The sequence below is a fragment of the Emydura macquarii genome, unplaced genomic scaffold (genome assembly GCF_026122565.2).
Source record: "Emydura macquarii macquarii isolate MOO-44397 ecotype Brisbane River unplaced genomic scaffold, CSIRO-AGI_Emac_v2 contig_2768, whole genome shotgun sequence".
NCBI lineage: Eukaryota > Metazoa > Chordata > Testudines > Chelidae > Emydura > Emydura macquarii.
The window spans coordinates 16,628,791-16,647,356 of NW_027132905.1; the positions used below are offsets into that span (position 1 = coordinate 16,628,791).

Below are 18,566 nucleotides of genomic sequence, written 5' to 3' on the forward strand. Positions count from 1 at the left end.
TTGATCTTAGAAACAGTTCACAGACAAAGGTCTGTTTTCGACGCATTTTTCACTAGAAAAGTTTTTTTGTGGGAAAAAAAAGGGTAGGAGTGGCCAGAAAGTTTTCACATTTCCTAAATGAAAAATTCCAATTCAAAATAGCTTTTCATTTGGAAATTTAAGCTAATTATTGTGATTAGGAGGGGGAAAAAAAAAAGTTGAAATTGAAATGAAATGTTTTCTTTAACCTTAACCGAACTTCTCCTCTCCAGATTTATGGTGCACAAAAATTTGAGGTTTCGACTTTGTCCCAAATGGGGATATCTTGAAAATTTTCACAGGACAGGAAAGCTGTTTTCTGCCCAGCTCCCAAAGGCAGCTTTACAAACTCACTTTCTTTGCATGTTTGTGCTCGAACACAAGAGGAGGCCTCATGAGCTGCATGAGGGAGGACTGTACATGTGTCATTTAAAACTTGAATTCTCTAGGATTTCATCCAATATGGTAGGATTCTTTTCTTCCCCAACAATTTAGTGCTGTAAAACTTGCTGACGGTTTTCACACTATGCAAAGTTTCCCCCCATATTGCATGAGCATAGCATGTAATCAGCTGCTATCCAAATCCTGTGAAAGGGATTCTTAGAGCTTTAGGCAGATCCAGAATTTAATGGCAACATGTTCAGCATCTATAAGAAAAGGCATCACAGCCAGAACTGGTCAAAAATAGTTTTTCCCCTTCTATTTCACTGAAAATTTAAGCAACACAGATTTTTTTCCATTTTCATCAAAATATTTCATCAAAAATTCTGTCGTTTTTTTTAGCCTAAACTCAACTTTTTAAAATTCATAATAGCACCATGGCGCCTCATGGGAGTTGTAGTCCAGGTGTCTTATGCTCTCATTCTCCTATATGGGCTGGATTCCCTGTCCAGACTACTACCATGATGCACAATGGGCAAGCACACCTAGGATCTACTCCCTCCCCTCACCAAGAGGGGAGAAAGAGGTGCATCATGGAGGATGGGGCTGACTAGGGAGCCCAATCTTTAGAAGAGATGGGGAACATAAAGCACCCAGACTACAACTCCCATGAGGCACCACCAATTTGAATTGCACTATTATGGGTTTTGGGATTTCAACAAACAATAGAATTTTTTCACAAGTGAATACTTCTTCCAATGTTGTTGCAAAGGCCACAAGATATGGTTCCAGTGAACCAGAGGTTATCTGCCACTCCTAGGTTCAAAGAATGGGAATTATGAACAAGCCTTGGTTCCTTTCAGAGAGGGCATCTCAGCAATGGAAGCCCACATTCCCATCTGTACTTCTAGCACCTGAACTGCAATCCTAGTTTCCACAGTAAAGCACACCAATTACCAGCGGTAACCACTAGACTTGTGGATGCTCTCGTGGTAAAACAGCTGCCCAACTAGTTATGGGAAGTACAGCAGAATGCATTCTATTTACTAACCAAATTAGCACTCCAGCAGCAGAGAAGTTGCAAATCTGACTCCAGCTAGCCAGAGAAGGAGTGGACATGGGACTGGAGAGAAGGACTGGCTGCTGGAGCCTTTGAGCAGCAGTCATTGCCAGCTCTTTGGCACTTCCTTACATTTTCCCCTCTCCCATCTGTTTAGTTAGCCTCCCCGCCCCCACTCTTCATATTGCCAGCCTGATGGAATGCATGAATCACTGAGGAAAGGGCAGATCCAACACCCTCATCTTCCCAACAAGCTCTCCCCTTAATCCAAGAGACAAAGCAGCCTCACAGGCTCAATGCAGCTGGCTTCTGCTGGCCCAGAGACTGAGAAAGGCAGCAGACCTTCCAGATTGCTGTTGCCCCCCTCCAGGGAAAGATTACTTCCATAGATCTTAAAACCATATTTTAAAAAGTCTCTATTCTGGATCCTATAGATGGGAACAAGAAGCCAGACGGATCTCAGGTTGAACTTGTGTGGAAGATGGGCAAGAACACAAAAGGAAGCTAATAAAGAGCATGGGCTCCTGGGCAGAGCAGAGAATGGGGTTATGTTTTTCACTCTTCGCCAGATCCACTGGGTGACCTGTGGGAAGTTAGTCATTTCACTTCTCCAAGCCTCATGTCCCTCATCATCTGAAAGGAGGAGGATAAATAATACTAACCTACTGCACTAGGGGGCAGTGAGGTCTCAGTAGTGTTTTTACAGGCCGGAGATCCTCCAATGAAAGGCTCTAGAGAAGTATTATTAATAGCTGGCACTGGAGTGACAGAGGATAGTGTCACATTAGGCCTTAGCTGACCTGGCACCATCAAAGGAGTGGCAGGGAAAAGGAGAGATGAGTCAGAATTCAGGAGTACTGAGGAGAGGCTCATAAAGGAAGTGCTACAGAGCAGGGTGTCCACTATGTGCTTCAGTGCCCACTGCATCACAATGGAAGTTTGTCCCCTTATCTCTCAGCCTTAGCAGAACCAATGGCATGCAGTCCCCTGCTCTTTGGGGGTCCTGGTCACTAGTGGTCAGTCTGCATGCCTGTGAGTGACCAAAATGTCAATCCATGCTACTCTGGCTAAGAAGTGGGGTTAAACTGTTTGAAAGGACTTTGTATTCCCATTTTCATTCCAACAGGTCAAAGCCACTTGGTGTCAACAAGAGATGTTGACATATTTGATATCGTGGCATGTTTTAAAATTTAAACAAAAAAAAAAAAAAAGTGACCCAACCTTCCCTCTGCCAATATTACCCCCCCCCCCCTTCAAGTTCTCAATTCTCAAGTGACCTATCTATATATTTTTCATTTTCACCTCACAAAATCTAAAAATAATGCTCTGCTAATTTTACAGACTCTTTTATAAAGACTCTCACTTTTGGGCCACGGATGAGAAACTTGCACCTAACGGGAATGTTACATACATAAGGGTGAGAATAAGCGTCTAGAAGAAAATTGTTCCTTCACCTGGGAGTCTAGTCCTGCTCCCACTCATGGCATGACACCCATTGACTTGATGTAGCATCAGGTTTTTTTTTGTTCTGTTTTTTTTTTTGGGGGGGGGGAGGTAGGAGGAGGGGGAAATAATGCATCTTTTCCTTTTGCTGCTAAATGATACAGAAATCCTTCCCTCCAGACCTCATTTAACATCATCTCAGTCAACCACATTTGGTCCTATATATCGTTTTACTGGGAGGGGAAAAAAAGCCATCATGAACAGAAGCTTCATATATTTGAGTCTTCAGGTTAAAGATTGTCCTGCCCATGAACTCTCTCCTTTATCTTTTTCCATATACATCTTTTACTGGTCCATTGTTATTGCAGTGATCCAGATCAATGGAATCTCTTTGTCTTCCCATTTTGCTCACATTGTTCAATACTCTAAGAAATTGTGCAGGTGTCTTGGGTGTGACAGCCGGCAAACGCAGAGTTTATAATCTGGTGAGACATTTTTCCCCCTCCCACCATTACTACTGCTTCCCAAAACTATGAGTTTTTTTCTTCCAATCAACATGTAGCAGTAGCTATGTTCACCTCTATTTTTCCAGTACCTCTGTAACTTTCATTTTGTTATGAATTCTCTAACTTTAAGACAGTAGCTCTGAATGACTGAGCATTCCAGCTATATAGGAGAGCGGAAGTATTAAATATCCATCTCAATGTGTTTTGTCTTGTGGTCTAACTGTAGACAGTAAGCTCCTTGGGACAGGGACCTTTCAAGGAATTTTTAATGCTCCCACAAACACGTTATCTGGGTATCAGACCTTGTCTATTCCTGCCAGTATAGTGCCATGCAAATAGCAGGAAGGATGGGTCAGTGGTTAGGGCACTAGCATACGACTAGACAATTCCTTGCTCTAGCATAAACTTCCTGTGTGACTTTAAGCACATCACTTGGGAAACTGAGGCACAGAGGCTATCTGTAAAACAGGGGTAACAGCCCTCTCCTACCTCCCAGGGGTGTTGTGCATTAAAGCAAGTGGGGGAGGGGGGGCACTAGACAAGTTTGTGCACTCCAGATTATCCTGTTCAGACTCACCTATAATGGTGTGGCTGAATGTCCTCTAAAGCTTCTTTACTAAGCAGCTGTGGGTTGGAAGGACATTAGCTCATCCTCTAAATTGCTGCTATGAGACACACAAAAAATACACCACTCCCCAGCAAAGGAGCTTAGCTCAGTCTCAGAGGAGAGTCAAAATTGTTGTTGTAAGCTGCCCCCATCTTCCAGCCTCCTCCCTATGTACATTACACCAACACTGACTCCACTCAGGCTCCCAGGCACTGAATGACGTTTAAGTTGTACCATGTTACCCACAGTGCTGGAAAACAAACCACATATAGACACCCTACCACCTCCTCCTGCGGCTGCTCTGCCAGATTTTCACCGGGGGGGAGGGAGGGGGAGACTCGCACTGTTGAATGAATGGAGTGTGGTCCCATAAATGTGCCTTCCTCCACATTATAGTTAAAGTAGCAGCTCCCAATAACACATCTTCAAGGAAGAGAGCATAACTCGGGACAGATGTCAGACAGAGGCCACATGGCAGTCAAAGGCAACAAAGGATGCTAGAGCCACTCACCTCAGATATTAGACAGACAGACCCACCTGGGAGCTGTACATTTGTGTGCTGTAGCTGGTGGGCATTTGAGAGAGGGAGAAATTGAGGGTTGTGCAAATGGCTTGTGATCATTCAGCTGCATGGATCAAACATCACTTCCTCCAAAGCCATTTCCTTCTAGCATTGCTGTATTCACCCCCTGCACATGCTGCTCACTGGAGCTTCTTTATTTCCAGAAGGAACGTCTCTGATGTTTCCCAGAGGTAGGCATTATTCCCACACAGCTCAGAGTACCACTTGGCTGCAGGCAGAGAACATAGCAGCTAGTCAGAATGCCAGTCAGAGCCAATTATAACTCAACTGACCTGCCTTGGCACTAACTCATTGATAGAATGCGCTCTCCCTCTCTGAGCTGCCAATGCCAGAAAGCTATAAATGGAGACATTTGGAGAGAAAATATAGGCAGCCAGCTTTGAACTAGATTGAAATACAGTGAACTAGGAACACTGTATGGAGGAATAGAATAGAAGAAAAAAAAAAAAAAACTGACTAGGACCTTTGATCTACAGTTTTAATAAAAAGGATAAGAACAGTTTCTTTTCAGAGACAGATATGGGCCTTCTTTAATGGATCGTGTTCTATTTCGATTTGGGAAATTCACCATTTATGCTGCTGGATATAAGGCTCACAGTGAACACAGAGAACCAGAGACACAGAAGGAGCAAGAGGAAGGAGACTCACTTCTATCTTTGTAATAGGATTTTACTGCATGTTGTAGTTGGGCTTCTCTTGCTTCAAGTCATATCGTTGCTGGCTTTTATAATCTGCCACCCCAGGATATATCCTGCAAGTTTATTCTTGTGGTTGGGTGAAGCTAAACGCTGCACAAATGGCAATATTCTGGCTTGAGAGTCTGCAATTTAGTTGAATTCAGTAAACCTTGGGGAGGGGGGAAAATGAACTAGTGAAACAAAATTATTTTCCTCCTTCCAAACTATGCTACTGAAAGAGTGTATTAGTAGTTTCAAGGTGCGAGAAAAAATCTATTTCCCTCCCACCCCAAGAGAGACCTACTGTGGCAAGGCATCTAAAGATGCTCAGCCAAAGCCCAGCAGAAACTGCCACCACCATGCCCCACTTGTTCCAATAGTTGTGATGGTGGCATGGTCTGGTGAGAGCTGGAAATCAAGTGTGAGGAGAACCAGGCTCTTTTTCTGACGGAGACTTGTGCGACTTTGATCTTATCCCTTTACACCCATGCTCCTCAGTTTCTAGAGCTGGAAAATGAGGATAATATTTACTCCACCTTTGTAAAGTACTATGAAATTCTCAGACAAATGGTGCCAAGAGTATTATTGGCTGGAGAGGGAGACGTAGCAGAGCCATAGGGGAACTGGGAGAGGAAAGGCAATGAATACCACATCATTCCCTCCAGCTTGTGCCTGGAACTTCTGGCACCGGAACAGGAGTCTCGTTTTACTGTTTCAAGAATCCAGTACCTGTAATAGGATGACAAGGACAAATCTCCTCATGTGCCAGTGAGCGGCTCTGGGCCACTTTTAATGTAGCATTTTATTGAATGCTGTAGCTGAATTTTTAAAGACGTAATATAGTTTTTTTTTCCCCGTGATGTGTTTACATGCAGCTGAAGAGTCTTTTTGGTAGGGCTGATCCAGCCTTTCCGCGCAGAGGACTTGCGCAGGCCCACTGCCATTGGCCAACTCTTTCGTAAGGCACCATTTCAACCATCTCTCTTTTTAAACATGAATCCGTTGGCTTGCAGGCACAGTACTTGCTCCAAGCTGAAATAGCTCCAGGTGGGTCAGCATTGAAAGTTTCCAGTTAGGAGCTTAAAAAGGACTGGAAGTGTTCAGACCAATGTAGAACCAGGAAGAATACTTGAAGCAGACAGAGTGGAGTGAGGAATTGGAGCCAAAAAGATTTTTAAAATTTGCCTAATTTTATCCACCCTGCCCTGCCCAGCTTAATTGTATGGCAAACACAATCTGAATCACATCCCTCTTCCTCCCCTTGCCCTCAGAACGGGATCTTAATACTGACAAGCCGTCATATTGGATCAGACCCAAGGTCTATCTGGTGCAGTACTCTGTCTCTGGCAGTGACAAGTACCAGTTGCTTCCTCTGAAGTATCAAGAAGTTTCAGCAGGAAGTTATGGGATAACTGCCCCTGGGGAACATATTTCCTACCACCAGTAATTACAGGTTGGCTTCTCATGGCATTTAACTGCATGCCAGAAAAATTCTACTGCTTAAATGCTAAGAAGCCAGGACCCTGATCCACCGTCTCACCTACTCATGTTGGGAGGGAGGCCCTATACAGAATAGAACTACCTAGAACAATGAAAGCCTCGTGACCCCCAGCTGTGCTCAGGAATCCATAATTAGGGATACGCGGAAAAGTTGCTTGGTTTTCTTGGAAACAAGATGCAAGCTAATACCTGTTTCAAACCAGTGAATTGGCCTCCTATTGCTTTATGAGGCAGTTTCAATAGGGTTCTTTAAAAAATTTTCTTGAGTCCTTCCTAATTCAACATCTAATGGAAATGCTGTGATAATTGAAAGAAAAAAAAATTGTGGGCTGGAGCTTCTCCAGAAGGCAGTGCTGGAGGAACACCTCATGGTCACATTCAGATAGAAATCCTTCAGCCTTGGTATACAAAAGAGAACCATTTAGGTATCTTGTTACCAGTCCTAATGCCTGTTAAAGTTTCCACCATATCTGCCAACCTTCATTAGAGTCCCAAATACCATTTATGTTGCTGCCTGTATGTCTTGGGAACAGAGTCCCTTTGCCCCCAATAGTTCACACCTGGTGTATCAAGTGCCACAACAGAAACCTTAGCCATGTTCTAAGAAAACCATTTCTCCAGCCAAAACAGGCAGATTTAAGACAGTGGGCAATTCTAATTAAGTTTCTATTTGATAGATACTGGTCTGTGTGTGTAATAAAGAAGCTGATTAGAGGGGAAAAACAAAAATCCTACACTGAGTGATGATCGACCTATATAAACAGCAAGGACTTGTTCTGGGAGTTAGCAAATAGCATGCTTGCTCACACACAGGGACTGATGCACCATTTCCCCTGAAAGCGTCCAGCTACCTTGTGACAGGAATCTTCTCGTCTCAGAGTAGATAGCCACCTAATTACTCCTGGGCATCTGGGCTCTGATCCCTAAATCAAGCATCCCTACTTGACACAATACTTAAATGCTCTCCTAAAAGGAGGTTTTGGCAAACAGTCTCTCAACCTACACGAGGAATTCACATAAGGTAGCTAGAAGTTCAAGAGACCTCTGCCTCCCCAGCTTATTTTAGGAAGCTTTCATATAGTGCTGTGTAGTTTTCTGAAGGGAGGATTCTGGAAGAGAAACCCAAACACAACCACCAATCCTTGCAGTTATCAATAACCCAAGAGTATACCACAATCTTCATCCTCCAGAGCATCATCTGCCTTGCTGACATGCAAGCTACTGGCGGGGAGGAGAAGAGAACAGGAGAAGAGAACAGTGGTACTCATGGGGGGGAAATAAAGGTGAGTGTTTTTCAACAATTCATGCTGCTAAACCAGTCGCAGTGGAAAGTTGTTTCCTGGAGGAAACAGGTGGTAATCGGAGCGGAGCAGAAAACAGACCAAAACGTTCCTTAAAGGCCTCGCTCACATATCAGCTTATTCAGAACCTTTACATTCATCACACAGACCTCGGAATGTGAGCTAAGAGAATAACTGATAACAGTAGCAGACTGTCATCCTCTCTAGTGCTGATCGACACAGGGCTCGGAGACACACGTTTGCGAGTGGGTTTCCACAGATATTTGCAGACAGCAGAGGACCGGTGAGACTCAAAAATCTCAGGTTCCATTCCAGGCTCAGGAGGGGAGCATGCTCTAGTGGGCACAGACTTCTACCCATCCCCCCATCTGTTGCTACCCCTCACCCGCATTCCCCATCTGCTCCGAGTGCCAATTTCCCTCCCCAGACTTTTTGTCCAATCTCAGCCCCCCTCCCTTTGCTCAGCCAGTACCAGTTCTCCTCCCACCCCCCTCCTGGCACTTGTCAGATCTGTCTCTCCTTCCTTCTTCACCTCCTTCTACCCACTCCATTGGCTCCCAACCTCTGTCCCCAGCCAGTCCCAGTTTCCCTGGCTCTTTATCAGTATGCCCCATGCCTACTGACTCCACTTCTTCCATCCCTGAACCCCAGTTCTCACTCCAGCTCCCAGTCCTAATTTCCCTTCACCCCCTCCCTACCAGCCTCAATTCCAGTCTCCCCACCATCTCCCACCCCCAGGCTCCTTGTCCCAATCTACACACACCCTCCTCACCCCCAGCTTCCCAATCTGACTCATCTCCTCTGTATTCAAATCAGACAGCTTCCTCCATGTTGCCTGGTCATGCGAAGGGTCAGCACTGAAAGAACAGGGAAGACGGCCTCCTCTTTCTCAGTTCAGGTTCCCAAACCTGCAGCAGCCCACAGTTGCAGCTGCAGGAAAAGTCTGGTTTAGCCCCGGGCTGGAGCATGCCTAGTATGGATGGAATCAAATAAATAGAGGGCTGAAAGGGATATCGAGAGGTCACCAAGTCCAGCCCCCTGCACTGAGGCAGGACCAAGTAAACCTAGACCATCCCTGAAAGGTGTTCGTCCAACCTATTCTTCAAAACTTCCAATGACGGAGATTCCGCAACCTCCCTTGGAAGCCTGTTCCAGTGCTTAACTGCCCTTAGAGTTAGAAAGCTTTTCCTGACATCTAATCTAAATATTCCTTCTTGCAGATGAAGCCCGTTACTTCTTGTCCGACCTTCAGTGGACATGGAGAACAACTGATCACCATCCTATTTATAACAGCCCTTAACATAACAAGACTATTATCAGGTCCCCCCTCAGTCCTTTTCCCCTCAAGACTAAACATGCCCAGTTTTTTTAAACCTTTCCTCGTAAGTCAAGTTCTCCCAACCTCTCCCCTCTGGACTCTCTCCAAGTGTCCACATACTTCCTAAAGTGTGGTGCCCAGAATGGGACACAGTACTCCAGCTGTGGCCTCACCAACTATAGTTGGTTAAGCTACAGCAAGTTTCTACTAAACATGTGCAAAGTGACTTTTTTCCCAGAAAGGCTTATCACTTGGCCTACATGTGGGTGGATTTTCATGGGGATGGCACAAGGCAAATCCCTGACAGCAAGGCCACTTCCCCTTTCAAATTTCAAGTTGCTGCTCAAGGGGGGGGAGGGGAGGAAGCTACAGCTTTTCAATATTTTTAATTCAAATGCAATTCAAATTTTTATTAAAAAAAAAAAATCTGAATTTTTTAATATGGGCAACACAACATATTTTCCCTCATTCTCAGAAACAGCTGAACTGTTTTGGCTGACATTTTACCAAAAAAATTCAAGCCCTGCCAGACACCCAGCATACAAAATATCTGCCCAAACATTTGGCAAAGTTACAAAAAATGTCCACAGGTCTTACAATGGAATGGGTCAGGAAACTTCCTAATTGGCAGTGCTACCAGGCTGATCTATAAAACAAACCATCGTGTCTTCCACTCCTCTCCTTTAAAGCCAATTTCCACAGCACCATGGGTTTAAAATAAGAACACCAGGAAACATGTGTGATAGTAGGGAAGGAAGAAAAACCAGTTTCATTCAGCAGAAGTAAAAAAAGAGTATTTGTGTTTGGGGCAGACAGCTTTCTTGCATTTACAAAGCACCCTTTACCTGAGAGATCCTGAAGTCTTTTACAATTCTGCTTTCAGGCCAAGGTCAGCTTTTATCCCCACCCCAACTCTTTGTAGCTGCACTGTTCTGTGCCCCCCCCCCCAAAAAGTCGCACAGCTCTAGTTGTGATGCCAGTGCAAGAGAAGATGGTGACTCTTCACCTCCATTACTTCACATCTACTTTACAAATAAGAATGCAAGGCAGGCTATTAAAGAAAGGGGAAACAAGTTGTGTGGCAGTGACAGACCAGCAGATGAGAACTCTGAAGACACTGGGCTTCTCCTATGCCCCTCCATGCCCACACTTGGGTGGAGGAGATGGCCATATCTGTTTTGGTTTGGCAGGGAGCTGGGTCTTTGAGCATCAATGAAAGACGAGAGGGTGAAATGAAGGAAGTGACCTGAGCTCCAGAGCTCCCTTTCCTCTGGCTGCCTAACAGCTGTTCCCTGTTTATTTACTTTGATATTTCCTTGGTTACCCAAACAGCAGCACACAGTTTAACCCCTGCCTACACCAATGGCTGTGCATTTGCAGGATTTGTCTTTTTCATTCTGCTGCGAATGCCATAAAATGGGGATCCTGTAGAGTAAGGAGCTGAGCACAAGACCTCTAAGGTGCCCTTGCAGTGCCAACTGGGTCCTGCTCCCTTGCACCCATCTGAGCCATTAAAATGATTGCTACTTCCATTTCCTCCCACTGGCTCTCTGTGGATTTTAATTTCTGCGCATTCTTCATTGCCCTCAATGCCTGGAGATCCCAATTCTCACTCCCTTTCAGATGGTTGCAGCCAATTGCTGACCATCTGCAAGATAACGGCTCTGAATAAGGTACCTTAGTCAGACCCAAGAACGCAAAGCCTTTGATTTTTGACCAGCACCTGTCTCACACAACCATGCTACTCTTAAAGGCTCAAATAATCTCCACGAGTCGGCATCTACTCCTGAAAAGTGGAAGAGCTTTCAAGCAGAGTTGAAGCAAACTGGCCCTTCTGAGCTTGCTTAGCCATTTGGATTGCCCTCCAGATTGAGCCCCACTAGGCAGACTCAGATGTGCAGTAACCAATTTATGAATGCATTTGGGTTTTAATGTCAATAATCCCTAGTATTTAGGTGGAGGTCCTTCATTCTAGGGCACTGATCCATGAGATCCCTGGTCTTGTGGGACCAAAACCATACAGCTACCTTAGACTGGATGCAAGTAAGTCAGCAGGGGCTGGGACTGCCTAGTTCTGCTCTGCTTCCATGCACAAACCCAGGAGGGGCTAAATCAGCGAGTCTGCTGGCAGTCATTGCAGCTGCACATAGATCACTTTATAGGACTTCCCTTCTCATCTGCACAGAGCTGGCTCTAGCGGCTCAGTTTGCGTTTTGGCTCATAAAACTCAGTCAGACCCCTTGGCTCATCTCCACTTGGAAAAAGCCACTTTCTTGCTTGGCCAGAATTAGGGGCTTTGGTAAGTTTCCTGCAACCCCGTTCCACTCTGGCTGCCACTTCCTGCTGCCTTCCACTCTCACATCTATGTTCCCCCCCCCCCTCCACACACACACACACAGGGATAATTGCTGCAGCCAAACACCCTCCAAGAGTGGAGAGCAATAGCAATGTTTTGCCACTTCCCCACAACCACCAATCCTGGAGGGGAAATGACCCAAGGAATCAAGGGTCGCCTCAGTCACATTGCAACAGCAACAAAAAGTAACTGCATCATCACCATGTGGTGTCTGGTCATTAACTAACCACTTGCATGTAACTTTATGCTTCAAGATTGCTGTACAAGTGAGAATTAATTCTTATTGCACTTGAACTGCACTCACTCTCTCTGGGGTGGGAGCTTTAATTAGACACATTCTACAGAAGAGACAGCTGAAAGAGAAGTTAAGTGGCAAAGCTGGTTTTAGAACTCAGGACTTCCTGGCTCCCAGCCCTCTGTGTTAAATTCATTAGACTACAGCTCACTGCCTCCCAGACAACTTGTATGGCTACTGTCAAGGCTCAAATTCTGACCAAGTATTTCCCAGATCCCTGGATCTCAGGGCTTCAGCTCCATGGGAGGCGCTGGGGCTCCAGCGGGTTTGGAAATATTTACCGGAGCTTTGCTCTGGACGGCTCCAGCTGCATTTACACACTTCACACAACAGACCAGAATATCAAGAGCCAGTTTTGAAGAATTTGGTAGCATCAGAGATGCTAGAGCAGCGTGCTGGGCATAGACAGTGTTTAAACTGTAGTCTATGTCTAACCCAGCTCTAAGGAACAGTGACGTGAAGCCATTTCTGATAACTCCTTAAACGGAAGTTCATACCAGATCCCTATCAGAGCAAAACCAGGCAAAGAGAAACAACAATGTAATCCTCCCCCCCCAACCCCCAAAATAATAATAATTCCAAGTATCAGAATCAGTTTTACAGATTTGGGCACAGAGGAGGGGAAATTATGGGACAAAGCCCAGCCTCAGCAGATTGATCTCCTCAGATGTTTTCGATCTTCAGCGGTAAGAGTAATTTGTAATTGGTTTTGCCATGGGGGCACCAGAAAAGGTGGGAAAGAGTGACTGAGAGGTAGATTAAGGAATATCCTTGCATCTAGGGCCTGAACTGAGAGGAGATTTTCTTGGAAGCATCCCAGCAATATCCTAGCAGTATGATCAGTGCGGCACAGGAATATCCTAGGGATAGCACCGCAGCAGCACTGGGGGTAGAAGCAGGCTCAGGAATCTGGGGAGATGAATAAAGTATAACACTATCCTCATGGAACCTGAACACTAAAGTTTCTCAGGAAGCTTCAGGGAAGCCAATCCTTCTCCCCATTCACAAAGGGTAGAACATTTAAGGGAACATACCCTGCAATATCTACCCCTCTTGAGGCTGTAACATCCCCAGAATGTCTGCTTGGGAAGGTGTTTCATCAAAAGCACATAAGGAGCATTAGAGATCAACAGGGTGACACACCTGTTGAAATCTTAGCTGTATAGGAAGACACATCAGATTGGATGTGAAAGACAGATCCTAAAACAAAGTTCTACGTACAACGCAAGACAGATTGAGGTGTCATTGGACGTGGTGGTTTTGGAACATATTGACAAACTGAACAGAAATAAGTCACCAGGACCAGATGGATTCACTCAAGAGTTCTGAAGGAACTCACAGATGAAATTGCAGAACTACTAATTGTGGTATGTAACCTATCATTTAAATCAGCTTCTGTACCAGATGAATGGAAGATAGCCAATGTGATGCCAATTTTTAAAAAGGCTCCAGAGGTGATCCTGGCAATTACAGGCAAATTAGTTGAAACTATAGTGAAGAACAGAATCATCAGGGTTCTACCAAATTCACAGTCCATTTTGGTCAGTTTCATGATCAGGGGTTTTTAAATTAGTCAATTTCAGGTTACCTGAAATGTCAGTGTTGTAACCATGGGGGTCCTGACCCAAAAGGGGGTTGCAAAGCTGTTGTGGGAGTTGCGGGATTGCCACCGCCACAGCTGTGGAGCTTCCTGCAACCGGAGGAGGCTCCTGGAGGTGGGTCTGATCTCCCCGGTGTTGCTGGAAGCTCCCCAGCCAGGGGCTCCTAGTTGCTAGCCCCAGCCAGGCTGGGGAGAGACAATTTCCTCTTCCTCTGCATAGCCACTATGGGGAGTGGAGGGGTGAGAGATCACACCCACCACCAGGTACCTCCCCCAGCTGCAGAGAACTCCATGACTGTGGAGCCACAGAACTTCCTGCAGCCAGAGGAGGTTCCTGGAAGTGGAAGTGTGTGATCTCCCCTGTGTTGCTGGGAACACAGCAGGGGGCTCCTAGCCGCTAGTCCCAGTCAGGTTGGGGAGGGACCGGACTGCCTCTTCCTCTGCACGGCTACTCTCAGGGGCAGATCAGAGCCACCTCCAGATACCTACCCCAGTTGCAGAAAGCTCTGAGGCAGTGCAGAAGTGAGGGTGAACAGAAAAATATTATAATGCTATTATATAAATCCATGGTACACCCACACCTTGAATATGGTGTGCAGTTCTGGTCGCCCCATCTCAAAAAAGATATATTAGAACTGGAAAAAGTACAGAAAAGGGCAACAAAAATGATTAAGTGTATGGAACAACTGCTGTATGAGGAGAGATTAAACAGACTGGGACTTTTCAACTTGGACAAGTTGATGACTAAGAGGGGATATGACAGAGGTCTATAAAATCGTGACTGGTGTGCAAAAAGTGAATAAGGAAGTGTTATTTACTCCTTCTCATAAACACAAGAACCAGGGGTCACCCAGAGAAATTCAATAGGCAGCAGGCTTAAAACAAAAGGAAGTACTTTTTCACATAACACACAGTCAACCTGTGGGAACTCGTTGCCACGGGATGTTGTGAAGGCCAGAACTGTAATGGGGTTCAAAAAACAATTAGGTAAGTTCATGGTGGATAGGTCCATCAATGGCTATTAGCCGAGATGGTCAGAGATGCAACCCCATGCTCTGGGTGTTCCTAGCCTCTGTTTGCCAGAAGCTGGGATTGGACGACAGGTGACTGTTCACTTGATGACTGCCTGTTCTGTTCATTCCCTCTGAAGCATCTGGCATGGGCCATTGTTGGAAGACAGGATCCTGGGCTAGATGGACCACTGGTCCGACCCAGTACGGTTGTTCTTACCCCAGTCCTCCCCCACTTCAACCATTTCCAAATGAGGAGTCCCAACATTTTCATATGTTTGTTATATCTAGATCTATATTTATATTTTAAAGTGTCTGAACAGAACAAAGAAACCTGCCACTTGAGAATCATTTTCCTGCTCCCAGCTCAGACTAAGGCTATTTCCAAGACTGATTGAGCGATCATGCTAAAAATAGCAGTGCAGCTGTGGCAACATGGGCAATGGGACGGGCTGGCCACCCCAAGCACAATTCTGTCTGAAAGCCTAGGTATTTACTCAGTGCATTACACATAGCAGTGCAGCTGCGGTAGCAGCAGCGACAGGACAGGCTAGCTGCCTTGAGTACATATATAGGGTTTCAAACAGGATTGTACTCAGGGTGGCCAGCCCATTCCATTGCCCATGCAGTCATAGCTATACTGCTATTGGTAACGCACTACGTCAGAGCTAGTGCGGGTCTTTCTACGAAGCTGGAAATTACACCTTCCATCTCCAGTGCAAACACACCCTATATGTAATCTGTTAATTCAGTCACATCCCCAAAAACCCTCCACTTAGGATACAGTAACAATTTCTATGGGAAGAACATTGCATCAGTCAAAAAAAAAAAAAAAAAAAAAAAACCAGACTGGGATCTCATAGTCCAAGTCACAAGGAGACAGCAACTGATTAAGAAGAGAGGTGTTTAGCATCCACAGCTGGCCAATGAAGAACATAAAGACTCCATCCATCCAGTGTGAACATTCACCCTGAACAGGACTGAAACTAATTACTGTCTCAATGCAGGGCCCTGAAAAGACACTGAGAAGCAACTTTAGTCTTCAGAATGGTCTCCCTTCAGGATCTGATTCTGTCTTTCTGATAAACTTTAGCAAGTGACCTTAACTCTCCCCAAATATCCACAAGAGATCAGAGAGAGCAAACTGCAGTTTAGACACTGAAAGAATGATATCCCCAGATTGAACAACATTAGATGGACTTCTGGAAGGTAAGAACTACCCGCTCTGTAAATCAGACATCTAATGAGGGAAATAGCAGAAAGACTTACAGTATTGGTACATGCAAAAGGTCCAGGGTTTCTGTCATAAAATTAGGAATGTCTCCCTAGCCCTCTGGGCTCTTGTTTCTCAGCCACTTTCACAAAGTGACAAAACCGTGTATAACCAACTCTGCACAGTTCAACTACAAGACAGTGCCAGCCAGTAGTTTGGTTTTCAAGGTTGTGGGGTTTTTTTTTTTTTTAAATGCAATATTTACACAACAAGACATATCAACCTCCTAAATTAAAACATGACCAGTCTTTATAGAACACAAAAAAACCACAAAAAAAACACACAACCCTTAATGTAGAATATAAGATATATTCCCTTGTACAGGAACCTCAAAACCAAAAACACAAGGGTTGACAAGATTCTTACCTGCAGGTCAAAGAATTTGCTGTACCGTCGATAAATGACTTCGGTGGAACCATTGGACCACGTGACTTTAATTATATACACCTGTGGAGGACAAAGAAGGAGGTTTGAGAAGAGTGACCTCAGTAGAACAACCCACACCATTCCTACAATATTGGAAGTTAGGGCAGCTTGCAGAGACCCTAGGGCAGATCCCAATGCAGGAAAGCACCTCTATTAAAAAGTGACTTAAGCACACACTTTAGTCCCACTGAAGTCAAAAGTTAACCATGTGCTTCAAGTCCTTTCTTGCAATGGAGCTTAATGAATAATTTAGCCAGAAGACACCAAGAACAAAATGTTCAGTTCATAATTGTGACCAGGCCCAGATGGTTCACAAGCTGCAAATATGGGCATTAGTCACTGAAGAGATTTCAACAGTTCTGTAGGATCACATAAACATCAAATGTAAAATAAAACAAAGTCATGCCAACACCAGACAGGTCAACAGTTAGTAGCCATACCATCACGCCAGGCGTCCCAAGCCTGGTCAAAAGTGACCTGCAGAGACCTAAACTGTGGCCACTTAGGATATGCCTACACCCTAGGCTTTGTAGCCCAAACTCCAGCTCCAGCCACAGCTTCAAAAACATTGTTTACACAGCTATTTTTAGAGCAGTGGCAGGAGCCTCACTTATCCAAAAGTCTGCTGACCTGAGCTGGGAAGCTTGCTCCCAGGGCTGCAAAATGCTATGTTGAAATACTCTTAGTGCACTAGATGGTAAAGCACAGAGTTGTAGCCTGTTGAATTCTCATGATTCCAACAAGTTCAGAGATCACTCTACATTTCCACTAATGGATCTGAATGCCTTGAAGTTTGGTTTACTTATAACTTGTTTCAGGTCAGTTATCTTCCTGTTCCATAAAGTGATCTGTAATTAATTCCTGTAATTGTAGGTTATTCAAGGTGCCTGTAATGAACCACAGGTTTTTAATTGGTAGTGAATGCAAAAATAGTAATTTTGCTTCATCTGCCATGGCTGTGGTAGTCAAATAATGGAATTAGGTGATGATTTGTTTAGTACTTTACATATTTCACACAAATCAAAGATGACCTCTGGGGTCCTGACAAAGTGCCAGTGTAGCTCTTGGTATTGCAAAGTTTGGGAAGCGGTGGCCAAAAACAAGTTCACTTTTCCCTCTCCACCCCACTTCAGCATATGTTCACATTATGCTGCCAGAAATTCAAAAGCCCGTCCAACAAAAAATGCAGACAACTTTGGGAAGACCCAGGTTAACAGGAGTGATAAAACTTTAGATGATGCTTTGGCAAGAACATGGCTCAAATATAACTGAATTAAAATATAATCCATTACATTTTTAGATTTTTTCCACCACAGAGACAGCCATCCATTCCTCCAGAATGGAATCTGACCAGCATCCAATGTCACTATTAGAACCTGAAACTAAGACCAGGGAGGAAGAGAAACACCTGATTATTTGGTCCATCAGATATGCTTGGATGTCCAGATACTATGGTACCCAATCTGGGAATAAAGTTCTTCCAGCATCTCAGATTGGATTGTCACTGTAAGACTAGCCAAAGTCAAGAGATCAAAAGAGTCTAAGGGGAGCTGAATATTCCTAAAGGTGATCTCTTCAAATTAAGATTTAAAAAGATGCCACGTGAGGAAACGTCTTCCCGTTCTTTGGATATGGGACTTCACTCCTTGTAGCTTCAATCCAGCAAATTTTTACAACCACCTTTTATTTAAGAAAAGGCACTGATGATCATCCCAAAATTTAACCTACTTCCCCTTCCCTCCTCACTTTATATGGTGTAGTGAACAGGTTAGTTACATGCACCATTGCCCTAGATCAGATGGAATCAGAATTGCAAGTAGTGCCTAAGGGACCATGTTTCACTTCTGCTGACACCATGAAGTGCCGAGTGGCCCTAGAATGCGGCATTTGTGACAGCTATAAAGGCCTTGATGAACACAGATTGGTCAACATAGGTTTACAACATATCCTTTGTGGAGGTCAATCCCCACATCCAAGAAGTAAAAAAAAAAAAAAAAAAAAAAAAGTGCTGTCTCCATGCAACTCTCAGCTCCAGTCTACCAGCCAGTACGTTACAGTGCGCACCTTTCACTGATCAGCACCAGCTAACTTGAACAAAATGAGACACGGAGCCCACCAGTTGGAGATCAAGAACGCAGCATGCCTCTCTCTAGCCAATAAAGCGTTAAACCTCCTCCAGACCACTTCCAAGCTGCTTTTAGTTTCCCACCAG

General features: G+C 44.7%; 1 protein-coding gene across 1 annotated transcript in view; it reads right to left on the minus strand.

Moving 5' to 3' along the window:
• SH3PXD2B (SH3 and PX domains 2B) overlaps positions 1 to 18,566 on the minus strand; it is a 105,440-nt gene that overhangs the window by 71,961 nt on the left and 14,913 nt on the right. Inside the window, exon 2 of the mRNA XM_067566351.1 lies at positions 16,295 to 16,375. Within this exon, the coding sequence (XP_067422452.1) occupies positions 16,295 to 16,375 (81 nt within the window). The remainder of the gene's footprint in view (positions 1 to 16,294; positions 16,376 to 18,566) is intronic.